This window comes from Euphorbia lathyris, chromosome 10 (assembly GCF_963576675.1).
Source record: "Euphorbia lathyris chromosome 10, ddEupLath1.1, whole genome shotgun sequence".
Lineage (NCBI taxonomy): Eukaryota > Viridiplantae > Streptophyta > Magnoliopsida > Malpighiales > Euphorbiaceae > Euphorbia > Euphorbia lathyris.
In genome coordinates, this window is record NC_088919.1 from 619,251 (window position 1) to 633,782 (window position 14,532).

General features: G+C 33.6%; 1 protein-coding gene across 9 annotated transcripts; it reads right to left on the minus strand.

Moving 5' to 3' along the window:
• Window positions 1–5,455: 5,455 nt before the first annotated feature.
• Window positions 5,456–13,884, minus strand: LOC136208731 (probable dolichyl pyrophosphate Man9GlcNAc2 alpha-1,3-glucosyltransferase). Of its 9 annotated transcripts, none has more exons than XM_065999872.1 (9): window positions 13,726–13,879; window positions 12,707–12,745; window positions 12,555–12,618; window positions 12,184–12,457; window positions 11,906–12,089; window positions 11,698–11,805; window positions 8,726–8,887; window positions 6,583–6,835; window positions 5,457–6,493 (listed from the first exon to the last, which is right to left on the minus strand). In XM_065999872.1, the coding sequence occupies exons 4-9, from the start codon at window positions 12,372–12,374 to the stop codon at window positions 6,051–6,053; spliced, it is 1,341 nt and encodes a 446-aa protein (XP_065855944.1). In that variant the 5' UTR covers window positions 12,375–12,457; window positions 12,555–12,618; window positions 12,707–12,745; window positions 13,726–13,879; the 3' UTR covers window positions 5,457–6,050. The 9 variants fall into 9 exon arrangements, with proteins under 9 accessions (XP_065855939.1, XP_065855940.1, XP_065855937.1 ...); XM_065999869.1 differs by having other exon boundaries at window positions 12,707–12,827; window positions 13,726–13,878; XM_065999870.1 differs by having other exon boundaries at window positions 12,555–12,634; window positions 12,707–12,827; window positions 13,726–13,878.
• Window positions 13,885–14,532: the final 648 nt, after the last annotated feature.

The window sequence follows — 14,532 nt, forward strand, 5'->3', positions numbered from 1 at the left end:
AAAGTGTGGTCTACTTTTATAATTGTCCATGAAGTCTAGGATATGAGCGCATGGCCATAATAGTGCTACCATTTCTATGAACGTACATTTATATAGAAGTTATGTGTGTGATACTTCTGGTATAACAAAAGGGATTATGGCTCAAAAGCGGCAAGCCGCCATTAATTTCATTTTTCCTTGAAGTGTTACACTAAGTGGAGGTCCAAATCGCAAGATACCGACATTTATGCATAACTCTAATGAGATTTGTTTAAACACCAATACATAAAGCCTAAGTGGGGGATTGTTAGATATTAGTCTTTAATATTGGTGTTGTGGAAATTCCACATGGAAAGAATAAGAAGGAAATCTGTATTTTATATTGTCTAAGAGACATCTGTATTGTTTAGAGACATCTGTATTGTCTGGAGACATCTGTATTTTGGATAAAGATAAAACAGTTTTATAACTGTTTTGATAACCAGCTTTTTGGCTATAAATATCCTCAATCCTTCATACCTTTTAACTTACTGTTTTAATTATTCAAATACGTTCATAGGGAAATTAGTGAAATTGCTATCATTAATTTTATGTTAGGGAAATCCTAGAGAAAACTTAGTCAGAAACCCAATAGCAATTGATAGTGGGCCGTAAGTATAACTTCTACCATATATTAATTTCCTTATTTGCAAATAGGCAAAAACAAGAATTTATTTATTATTATTTTCTTAAAATCTTCCCTTATTTACATCATTAATATACCCTTTGATCAGACTAAACAAAATGGTCAAGATTTATATTAATTATGATAAAAGAAATATGAACAACAGAAATGATGAAACCAGGTAGGGATTCTTGGATGACAAGTAAAAAGGAAGAAAATCAGCGCTTCCACATATATTCAGATTTTTTTTCTTTGTTTCTTCTTCCTTTATGATCACTGCGAATTCAACTTTCCAATCTAGCAGCCATGGATCCATAACCTATGTTACACGGATACCAAAACTAACACGAATAAACTTTATTTTTAAAACATAACTTTCACAAAAAAAAAAAAAAAAAAAAAAAAAAAACCGACACGAAACTGATATGAACACTAACATGAAACAGGAAATCTTACTAAAAAGAAGTGTCAAGAAGATTTACATAAGAGCAATATTTTAGGGTCATGTGTAGGAGATAAAGCAAGGAAAAAGAGAAGAATCATAATACAAACTGGGATGAACAAGAACAGTACCGGCGGTGGTGATAATGGCGGCCAAATCACCGGTAATAAAAGAAGAGAAAGCGATAAGAAGATCATTATAACAATCGATCTAAACATCAAACTTCATATACAAGAGATAGTGTGTTTTATTTTATGTTTGAATAATTACAAAGATTTTTGATGATTTTCTTAGAGAAATTAATATTATATATAGGGGTCCTATTTTGGAAGTCGGTCTCGATTCAGATAACCTGAAAAACTTTTAATAAATTAAGCAGCTCCTTTTTTGTCTTTAGATTTTCTCCAATCATATGTTTTTTTTTTTTAATTATATGTATCTTCATAATTTTGCTCATGCGGAGTTACTACTTATGTTACGAGGACATTTTCAACTCCACATAATATTTATTTATTTATATGTCCTTTAACTTTGTAAAAAAAAAAAAACTCTATTGGTTTCTAAATTTTCAGAGTGTTTCGAAATCCTTCAATTAGTTTGCAATGAAGTAAACTGCATGTTGAATGTGTGTTGCATGCGTCTTAAAATGTTATTATATAATTCATAGAATAATAGATTACAACATATTAAAAATAAAGATCTTACTTGCTCAATTGTAAAACATATCTTCTATAATATGCAGAGGCCAAGTTGAATCTTTGTGCCATGCCCTTAGGGACTGCCCTAAGAGTAAGGAGGTTTGGCAGAAAGTTCTTCCGCACCACATTCTCCCCTCCTTCTTTGCCTACCTTGAGAATGACTGGTTCTTCAATGAGGTTAAAGGTAGGTTAATGGCTAGCATGGAGTAAGGAGACATTTTATTTGCTATTATCTGCCACCACCTTTGGAAGTGGAGAAACGATGAGATCTTTGGTGAGAAGACTGTTTTTATTCAGAACTTACCCGAGTTCTTCTCTAAAAAGCTCCTTACCATTACGGGAAGCTTCAAAGGGGACCCCTTACCAATTCTACCCAGAATAAAGAGGTTCAACTCGTTGGGTGGTGTAGGCCGAAGGATGGGGTGGTTAAGTTGAACACGGATGGCTCCTGTCTCAACAATGGAAAGATCGCGGCTGGAGGCGTGCTCAGGGACGCGGGAGGTGCCTGGTTGTCTGGATTCACCCATAACCTGGGTTTGGGCTCATCCTTTTCAGCGGAACTTTGAGATATTCTTTCTGGAGTCAAGCTTGCCAGAAAGCTGGGTATTAAAAGGCTTGCTGTGGAGTCTGATAATATGGAGGCTATTAGTATGATCTCTAATAATCATACTTTTTGTCTTAGTAGCCAGAACCTTATCAAAGCAATAAGAAGTCTTGGCTCCTCCTTTGAGTCCTTAGAGTTCAGCCACATCTACAGAGAACAAAATCGAATTGTGGATCGCTTGGCGGCGGCTGGGCACGAGGGGATGTTAGGTGTTTCCACCCTTTCTGATCCTCCTATCTATCCTTCTTCTCTCCTTTTAGAGGACAGAGTTGGGGTTAGCTTTCCTAGGCTGATCCCAGGTTAGCTTTTGTCTCGGTGTTGGTTTGTTTTCTTTCCTATTTCTACCAAAAAAAAAAGCGCTATACCCTGACATTGGTCATGGTTTAACTTTCCAAGGATGGTACACCATAGCATGCAATTTACTTATTTGGAACTCAGTAATTCTTTAACTACATTTTAAACAAGTTTATATGGTTATCAAAACATTTTCAGCAAGGTCAAGAGGCTATCCGGACATTTTCAAGATTTAATGGTTAATAAAACTTTTTGAACACACTTAATAGAACTTTGAACCTTAGCTCCAGGCACATTAAGTTTTTTGTACCATTATGGGGGAATTATTTTTTTTACAATATTGATCAACCATTTATTGTTAATTTTAGTATTTTATGTGAATAACTTTTTTTGTGAATAGTTTTTTTTTCTTTGTGAAACGTCTTTTCCTAGTTTACGCGAACTAAGGCGAGAAATTATTTTCCTCTCCATATTAACCCTGAAATTGAACGTCTTTGTTGTAGATTTGGAATGCAATAATGGAGCAATGGCAACAATGAGAATGGTTGTGACCCTCAAATAACAACCAAGAGAGTGGATCGCCGGCTTAGCAAGCGCATGATCTAGTTCTTTATCGACCCCAAAACCATTCCATTATTGTAGTTCCAACAATAAGCACGAAATCTTTGAGATCGAAGCGAGGATGATCCAGTTGATCCGACAAAGCGGACAATTCGGAGGAGACCCACATGAGAACCTGAATGAACATCCAGACAAATTTCTCATGCATGCCAACACTTCAAGGAAAAACAGACTTTCAATATCCGCCTTTTCACAAACACAATCCAGTGGTTTTGAAACTTCCAAATAGAGATTTGTATAGTTTGCAAACTCACACATTTTGTGAAAAAAATCAAAATTTACCCCAGATGAAAGCGAATTAAAAAGTATGACTTTGCAATTTACCCAATATATAAAATATAAAAAGTCTTATTTGTAAATTAATTGAACCACGAGTATTTTTTTATCAAAAAAACTGCTTGTAAATTATACAAACCACATATCTCTATTGCAAGGTTATGAGAAGTTGTGAAATAAATTTTGAAAGTCCTATTATGCTGTTATTGTTGAGAGGGGCTGATTAAAAAAAAGAATTATTACTAATTTTTTTATTTCATTTTAATATACTATATTTTTTATTTCTATTACATTCAGTTACGTAATACTAATTATTTATAGAAATATTTTTTTAATAGTTATACTTTTATATTGCAATTTAAATAATTTTTGGATTGGAAGCCCTCCAATTTTAGGAGAGCCTAGGGGCCGCCTATGTCTTCTATCCATGAAGCCGGCCCTAAATTCCACTAGATAATACTAAGGAAAATTACACAGAAACTCATCTTTCAAAAACTATTTTCAAAAACTATTTACAACTATATCAAGTTATAATTTTTGATTATATCAAACTAGTGAAACATGACATAATACTTTAATTTTATTAACTTTGATTAAAATATGATAATTACACTTCACATTAGAAAATAAATGGAAGACTGAAAAGCTAAAAAAATAAAAAATAAAACATATTTTGGTCCATACCATAATATTCAAAAATGAATATTTAAGCCTCTGATCAATTTAATTTTTATTATAATCTTTTAAATTAATACATTAATCCCTAATCAATTTTTTTTTTAAAACATTAAACCCCTAATGTTTTTTTTTTGAGAAAAAAACCCTTAATGTTTTAAATGGAGATATTAAATCCTTGATCAGTTATTTTTTAAAGGGTAATTAATTTATTAGTCCCTATATTTTGACAAAACACACTGTTTAGTCCCTATATTTTCAAAAACACATTGTAAGATCCCTAATCTTTTTCTCAGTGAACTGTTTAGTCCTTCCGTCTGTTTGTTAGATTTTTTACCGTTTATGACTTCGGAAATGACTAAATTACCCTTTACTATTTATCTTCAAACTTCAGAAGAGGAAATCCAATTTAGAAGAAGAAGCTATTTGCATGGAGAACAAGAAAAAGAACAGACCCAATGCTTACGAATTTGAACGATTAAAAAGAAAATCAAGAAGAATAACACTCAAAGTTGATTTCAGATACATTAGAGTTTTAAAAAAATGAAAATAAAAGAAAAGAAGAATGTAAATCCAAATTGACTAACAGAATCTTCATGAGAGTCTAACGGCATGGACTAAACAGTTCACCGAAAAAAACGTTAGGAACTAAACAGTTCACCGAGAAAAACGTTAAGGACTTTACCGTGTGTTTTTAAAAATACAGGGACTAAATAGTGTGTTTTGTCAAAATATAGAGACTAATAAATTAATTACCTTTTTTAAAACATTAAACCTCTCTAAGATGATCCAATTATATATGTGATTCAGATTTCATTTAGCGCAACAATCAAAACTATCGGTATACCACTATTTAATACTAATTGACATATGGACTGTCGTATCGTACCAGATAATTCCTTTACTAATTTTACTTTAATAAAACCATGATATCATAATTTACACATGCTACACTTAATTTGAATTATTTGTATAACTAGTCAAGGCTTAACATGTTAATTTATCCATTAAAAGAATAAAAGCACAATAAATAAATTGATTGGAAGCTCAAACATGCAATTTTACCTAATACAGATAAGTCTTTTCTAATTTATGCATGATTAATTACATCAGAACATAAAAGAAACAAATTGGCAACTGTTTTTTCTTTATTGCAAAAATTACAAACCCAGGAAGCAAGGTGCTACATTTGGCTGAGTTGTGTTTCGTATTTTGCACTTGAATCGTTACAGATTAATAAAAATAAATGTCGAATGTTAATATCCTTCAAGATAATTAACACAATAACTGATCCTGTTAATGGACACTTACAAGAACAAGCATGAATTTTGTTAGAACAAGTTTATATTAAATTTCCAGAGCTAAGATTGGTGTTATGAATAAACAATGCGACTAATTTTTTTTCCAGATACAATGTTGTACGAAAGGGCGAGCCTTGGCGCAACGGTAAACGTTGTTGTCGACGGGTTTGAGTCTTCGGAGCGGCCTCTTGCCGGGCCGCCCTTTATACAATGTTGTACGAATCTGTGTTTTAAACACTGGTTTCGTATGTCCTCTACCACACTTAAAAAAACAATATTACAATGGTAAATTTTTTTGACTAAGCATCAATGAATCTGAACAGATTATGCACCAAAAACTGTTGTTTGTATTTGACAATGAAATTGTATAAATTCTAGAATGGTTCATTTAAATAATGTCACCCAGAAAAGACTTACAGACACATTCGCCGTAGAACAAAATGAAAAATTACTCAATATCACTTCTACAAACCTAACCTCTTAGAACATAAAGATGTCAATTCGATTTCTTTTCGTTATCCCTTAGCGTGTATTGTCTTGACAACATCCATTGCTTTGAGTTGGTATAAAACACTAACAACGTGAAGTTTGAGAAGCAGAGAGACATAATTATTGCTTCAAAAAGGAAAGGGTACTTCTCCGGAGGGCGGATGGTCAAGTAAACGATATGAAGTATAATAGAGCAAAGATACATAAAGGTCAAGAGAGAATGGAGGACAGCAGAATGAGGGAACTTACCATCTCTTCTTCTACCAGGTGTAAAGTAAAGAAGGAAGACGAGAGCATATAAAGCCATGTATGGAGCAATCAATTTGTCGCGACACAAAAGAGGAAACATAGAGAACAATGCATAATGCATTAGCATTTCAAAAGGGACACATAATTCCATAACCAGTAGGCTCGCAGGCAGAAGAGGAAGTAGAATAGACTTCTCATGCACTGCAAATGTTATAGTAGTGATGCAAAAAATTACAGCACAGAGATATAAATCAAACATAGAACAACGAGGAAAAGAAGAATCTTATTACCTTGGAATGAAAATAAGTAGAATGCGAAAGAACCATTCAGGAGTCCATAAAGGAAACCCTTGCTGCTGGGAGACATTATTTGCTGAACCATTGAAGGTAGACAAGTTAATATAGTGGCAGCTAAACTTAGATTCTTCAGTGTTTGTGTCGTAAATAACTTCTTCCACTTAATGAGAACTGACGTGGTGCACCAAAAGTTAGCTACATAATCCTCATACAGTCCTCTCTCGAAAGGAGCAAGGCGTAGGAGAACCTTTATAAAGCACCACAAAAAATAAGTGTTAGTGACCAAATTCTGTGAACAACCATCATGCAGTTAAATTCAACCAATTGTTTCAAACTGTATAATATGAAAATATCAATCTGCTATATGAATTTAAATAATAATAGTAAACTCAGAGAAAAGTAAACTCTACAATTTCGATACCCACTCTTTCCTTTTAATACTGGCTTTAGGCAATGGTGGTGGGCAAGTTTGATACCCAGTCTCCCTTTCTTTTTGGGGGAATTCTATTTTTTCTTTTTCGGAATTGTTGTTGAAGAGTTGCAGAAAGTTTTCTGTTCAATCCTTTGCTTGATTTTTGAGATTAAAATTTTGTAGTCCTACAACTGTGATATGTCAGGGAAAGTAAATATGAGCAAACAATTCCTTTTTGTTTCAGAAACTTGTGCTTTCTACTAGTGGAAGTACTGAAGCAATTATGCCATTCATACAAGTTATAATTATCAGTATATTTGAGTCTCAAAAAAAAATCCAACAATAAAGTAAAGTACAATTTTTATACTTCTTGCTTTCATCCAACTTCTCTAATAGTAGAATTCTTCTCTAATCAATTCTTTTTTGCTTATGAAACCTTGTTGCTTCTTTTTCCCTTGGCATTTTATAATTCTGTCTATGGCACAAGAGGTCAATATCATGTGCAGTCTCGAACAACTGCAATTTTTCACAATAATTCTCCTGCAATCTGCTGATTCTTCATATTCCTACTCTCCTCTTGAATAGGTTTAATTTGCTTTCAGAACTAGAGTAATTTTTCTGAAATCAAATTATCACTTGTGAGGTTGGTACCTTAAATTGTTTGCAAAATCCCTTTGATTTTTATGTTAAATCTTTAAACTTTCAAGAGAAGTCGCAAGTATCAAAATCCTTTGGCTACTGCCTAGGCTGAGGAGTTGAGTTGCTACTGCTTAGCCTCAACGCTAACAACACTGCTATTTTCTTTTGTCCATTACACCTGTTGCATCACTGAAAAAGTAGAGCGTGTCATCCACTATGGACAAAGCATATTATTAACCATAATAATGGTTATATGTATCTGATGGCTAATTTTAATGACTTAACCGGCATGCAGGCAATGCCCTTAGTTGAATCCTTTTTCTATTCATGTTGAGATAACATCTTTTTCTTCAAAATGTAACTAATTTGATAACTTCATTTTCACATCCAACCAAAGCATCTTGTAACTTATCTGCAATTCAAACATATAAGCAAAGTGTGGAAAGCATATTTCTAATCATATTTGCTTCAGTACTTCTCCCCCAATCTTCCACTAAAAGAAAGCACAAGTTTCTGAAACAAAAAGGAATTGTTTATTCGTATTTACTTTCAGTGGACCACAGAAATTAAATCTCAAAAATCAAGCAAAGGATCGAACAGAAAATTTTCTGCAACCCTTCAAAAACATTTCCAAAAAAGAAAAAATAGAGTTCCCACAAAAAGAAAGGGAGAGTGGGTATCAAACTTGCCCACCACCATTGCCTAAAGCCAGTATTAAAAGGAAAGAAGTCAGCTTCACAAGGGAATGCTAAATCTGAATGTTTCATCTGTCAAAGAACTAATTAAAAGGTTGGGAAAACAAAAAATCAAGAACAAGGAGCAATAACATAAAGAGAAGTGGCTTTATAAGTACAAATAGGTCTAAAATGAACAGAACCAGAAGTACCAACTAGTTTGATTGTCCCAGAGCAATCCGTGGTTATTAAATATGAACTGAAAGAAAATCATCCCCATGCATTGATTGAACAGAAAACAAAACAATTATTTATTCTTTCACAAAGAAGTATCATAACCAACTAAATCCATTAGCAATTGGAAATGAAAGGACAAAATCCAATATATATTTGATAACAATAAGATTTTTACCTCCAAAATCGCATCTTTTGAATGAAGATACGGCCACCAAATGATTGAAAATGTCCCCACGACAACCAATCCCAGTTTCAAAACCTCTAGCAAAGGATTCTTTTGTCTTAGACAGTTACCAAGGAGATGGCTGAAAAAGGCAGGTGCATAATATGCACTCATCTGGAAAGGGGAGATGGCCATAAAGTTATTTTAAGCATGAACCTGAGAACATATCAGAGAAGTAGAGAATGGAAAAGCAGAATATTATATTTTTCAAATTTAAATTGACATGGATACAAGATTCAATTATTAGTCTTATGTTTTCTTCACTGATAATTTCATTTGTTTGCTCCATCTAAGGCAATAATTTCTCCCCAATAAGGACTATGCATGTGAAATCCTAATTACCAAATATAAACAGATGAAGGCAACCTTAATAGGAAAAAAGGTTTCTTAGTTAGTATATGGTAAAAGCTGAGATCTGAAATCAAAACTTAGAAATTAGGAGAAAGGCTTTCCTTCTTTCCTAAATAAAATGGAAAGAACAATTCAATGGATCTACTCCATAATCATGTCGCTAAATGTATTACATGCATCTATTTCTCCAGGTTAGGTCTTGGAGTAATCATAAAATGCCAGCTATTGAAACAAAGTTTCTAGACTACGAAATTTCATTACAGCAACTTGGTAGAGAACATTGTCCTGAAAGTACAACTTGGGACAAAAGAATAAAGTCAACCAATATTACAAACTTACATGGAACCGAAAGTTGACTACAGCTGTTCAAAGTGAACCATGAAGTTTTATTCAATTTGTTACAGAAGAATAAAATCAGCCAATGTTATGTGGAACAGAAAGTTAATAGCAACTCGATGAAGCTTAATTCAAGCAGTCATCAATGCATACAGCTTCAACTATTAAATATCTTATAAAGGACTACACTAGGATGTTCGATCAGTAGATAACATGTTTAGAGTAAATACCATGGCAAGCCTAAATGGTTTTCTCTATCCCATTTTGTTTTTTCTAGTTAAGAAAGAGGGAATACTATAAGAAAGTGTATACAGCACAATTTAGGAAAACAAGGAATAAGTTCCTCAAACTATGTCAGAATCCCTAGTCATATAGCAATAGTGTATGTGAAGCAGACCTTGCACAAAATTCAACACAAATCAGTAGCTAAATATGAAAATTATGGGGATCAAACAGTAATACTGGACTAATTAGCTATTAACAAGCTTAGCTGGACTAGTTTAGCAGAATCCTTATCGAATGACTGTTGCTTTATCAGTTACTCATCATTCTTTTAGTCACTGTTCAAAACATAGGCCGCCTTGACCCCCTAGGCGCCCAAAATCGAGAATCCGCCCTGATTTTCTCTGATTAGTCCCTCTAGGCGATTTTTAGCCGTCTAGGCTCCGCCGCCTAAACCACGATGAACAAAAGCATTTTTTTTGTGAATTTATTTTTTTGTTTTATTATAGTTCAGTTTTGAGTTGTTTCAATGATATTGTTGTTGAAATGTTGATGTTCGCACATTTTTAGAGATATATGTTACAAATACACATGTTTTTCTATATTAAATAATTTTATATTATTATTTTTAGATAGTACAATACATATTTTTAATTGAATTTATATAACAATTTGTTGATAAACGAATAAAAAATACATATCCGATTAATCCCCGACTAATCCCTGATTAATCCTCGAGAGCTCTGTCCGCCTTGCGCCTAGCGTTTTTTACAATCTTGCTTTTAGTACTCTGTTAGGACTGATTCTCCAGATATAAAAACTATATATCCTTAGTCCTTTCTCTTCTCTCCTCTTCTGCTATTCCTCTATTTTCCTCTAACATTTCTCCTCTTCTGCCTTTTTCACTTCCCAAAAAGTAGTACTAATCCTTCATTTCTTCTTTTTTCCCTACCCGTTAATGATTATATTTTCCTTTCATATCCAACTGACTGAAACTCCCAAAAGTTAAATCAATATCTTTTCTTGCCGACTAAAAAAAGACAACTGTAGCAATTTTCATGCTAAAGAACCCTCTCAATCATTGCCAAGCATAGGAACTGAGTACCATTTTTGGACTATCCTTCTCCAATAAGTGTCAGATGCTGCATTGGAATGTCAATTTTCAAAATATAACCTGCCTCTAGCATCTAGTCACCACGCATTCCTCAACCAAGTTCAATTTTATCTACTAACATTTAATGCTAACCAAGCCTTACCAAGCAAGCAGTCAACAGTAATGCTAAATGAATTCTGTTACTATGCAACAGTTCTCCAAATGATGTAGTGGAAAGACAAATCCTCCACCTATCTGATAATCAAATAAACTGTCATAGAAGTGCTAGACCCCCATTGTAAAAGGGATGTAAACCACCATGACACTAAAATGTTCTCCACACCCAAACAGGGTCTTAGTTTTGCAATCAAACATATCAACAAACTATTTTAGGGAACCTTTTAAAACCTCTCAAGCAAGCTTCATGTGTACCTATTTTGCAGGTAAGGTACATTATCATAGGTGCCACCACCCCCATCTGACTCTGCCAACTTCCTCCTTGAGATAAAAACCCTTCACATAGACACACTTGCACAAGGCCGTGGCTGTTCAAGTACTTTTTAATTACTGAATGTCTGTTCAAACACACTACAACCTCAGAATACTGTGTATAACAATTCCTTTCATGAACTCTCAGAAGTAACAACTCCTCTAAATCCCCAGCCAAATATCTTAATTTAAAATTCAATTATGCAGCACTGTTCTGGGACACATAAAGTCAAGCTTTACAAAATTATTGTCCCTTTCAACTATAATTCAAAATATTAAATTGACTTTCCATTGAATAAATTGTCATATTATATGGTGCATTCCCCCCCTGAAAGACTTAAACTATTACAAAGGGGAAGAAAGTAAATCTTGCTGGCCTGCTTGAATGAAAAAATACTGCTAATCACCATAAGAAACAAAAACAGAAAAGCACCTGTTTATGGTTAAGAGAAAGGCAGAAGAGGACAGAGGCCACAAGGTTTCTCTGAGAGAGAACAGCAGATATAGCTCCTACAGTGAAGCCCAAACTGATGCAATTATACTGAAATAAAACCATATTAGGGTGAGAAAGAGTGCACTAAGATAATTCAATAGAGAGCTGCATATGCAGAAGGAAATGAACAAGCAGAAGTTTCCCCAACCTGAAAATGGCCATGGTCAATTAAGATCAAACACGGATTGATTAGGATAACTGCAACGTGCCATGCTACATCACTTTTACGAACATGAGAGCGATTACCATAATACACAAGAACAAAAAAAAAAACGGCAGGAAAAAATATCAGGGCATCAGAGGATAAGACTGTCAATCTCATTAGCAGCTTCCTACAAAGTACAAAAAATTACAAAAGCAAAAACGGGAGTTAATAATCAGGTGAAATCGAATAAGAATAGTATCCAAAAGACTAAAGATGCTCACCCAAAATAGGACTCATAACCACGGGAAGCGAAAAGGGAAACCGAATCAGGATCGAAGTATTTAAGTAAAAGGCCATGAAAATAACTCTGATAAGCAGTAAGGGGAGGGTAATCAAGTCCCCAGTAACTGAGATCATTTTCAGTGCTATTGCGATACCATTCCTTCACTGGAAGATTAAGTGTGATTTCCATCCAATGCCTCTGTGCCTCATAATCACCAAACTTTGGGGGGTTTCCAGCGCCAGAGTAAGGATGCAGAGACACAGCTTCTCGAACTAACAAGCCAAACAAAGCAATACATAGGAATGAAGTTTTAATTCCTCCTTGAGCAAACCACCAACATAAATCATCATCATCATTTCCAATATCTACCTTGTCTCTCATCACCTTCTTTTTGCCCTTCTTTTCCATAAGTCTTATCTCTCTATACTCTGACCTGATTGAAATGCACACTAACAAATTATGCTGTATAGTAGTCTTTATAAAATAATGGTTAAATAATTTATTAGTTCCTCTGATTTTACCTATTATACCGTCAACTATTTGGTAAATTGAGCTAGAATCTGTTATTCAAACCAAATAATAATAAAATATACATAAAAAAAATGTCAGAATTACACTCTCCTTCTTCTTCAAACCCTCGACCTGCTGCGAAGAAAGTTAAACCTATCTAGTTAAAGAGTCAACAAAACACAAAAATACAAATTAAAAATCAAATTTCTTAAAATAGATGTAGGAATCCCTAATTGATTTAAATCACGAAATAAAAACCATAACTTCCATATGGAGGGACAACGATGAGAAGATAATAAAGATTTGAAATGATTCGTATTGAAAATCAGAAGCTGAATTTGTTGTTTGGATTATTGAATAAGTGGCGGAACCAGGATTCCAAATGGCCCGGGGCTCAAATATTTAACAAAATGCAGCGAGAATATAAAGAAGAGAAGTCAAATTAACAGAGATTTGAAGTCACATCCACCAATTTGAACTCAATCCATTTCTGTTTTAAACATTACACATTTTTATTCTAATCTCAATGCAAAAGAATGAATTCACAAGATCAAACCACTATAGAACAAAATTAAATGAAAAAGGAAATTCCTTCATACATCAACTTAGTACTTAGAACAATAAATTGTAGCGCCTGCAACTAAAAAGTGCTTAAATCGATTGAGATGAATCCATCACAACTGAAACAAATGAATTAAAATGAAGCAAAACAGTACACAAGTAATCATCAAAAGCCCTCAATTCCGAATAGTAACAAGTAATCAAAAGCAAAACAGTACAGTATTGGACTCTCAATTGGGAGCAAAACAGTACAGTATTGGACTCTCAATTGGGAATCAAAAGCCAAATTGAAAGACAAATTGAAAAACCCTCAATTCGGAATAGTAATCAAAGTAATAAGGAAAGAACATTTGAAAGTCAAATTGAAAGAAAAAAATCTATTGAAAGACAATTTGAAAGAAACCCATGTATATACAATACACTAACTAACCTAGGGCTAGGGATTTAAAATACTGAAAACTAAACTAACCTGGCTGGAGATCAATTCCGACGAAGAGTACAGGTTGTGGGAGAAGCGGATGTGGAGGCTGTTTGAGTCCCGGTGGTCGCCGTCGTCGGAGCTGGGGAAGAAAACGAACGTGTAAAGGGGAGAAGAAAAAATGAGAAGAAAAGGATAAAGAGCACTGTCATTTTTGTTTTTTTAATGAAATGACGTCGTTTCCTGCTATTAATTAAAAAATAAAGGACTATTTACCGCCTTAACTCCATAAAAGTGGTATTTCTCATCCCTCAACTTGTCAATTTATCCCTTAACTCATAGAATATCCTATTTACCCCCCTTTAACTTCATAAAAGTGGTATTTCTCACCCCCTCAACTTGTCCGTTTACCCTCTTCCAAACTCATAGAATGTCATATTTATCTCCTTAACTCCATAAAAGTGGTATTTCTCACCTCTTACAATCCGTCATCGAGGTCTAAATTGATACATTTTTTAAACGTTAAACCTATATTGGTGTTATTTTGAACGTGGAGCCTAAATTAATACTTCCCCAAGATCATAGGCCTATTTTGGTACCTTTTCCCAACATATAATGTCTTTTAACTTGTTTATATTAAAACAAATGTTTTGTTATTTGTATCTTTTATTCATTCTTTCTCTTTTCAACTTTTTGTTGCTAGTTAAATTTTGATTATCTAATTATTGTAATACAATATTGTTATAATAAACACATGAATTATCGATATAATTATCAAATTAAAATAAAATAAAAAGTTAATATTAAAAATATATATTTTCAAACTCATTTGAATAAGTGCTATTAATTTTGCACTAT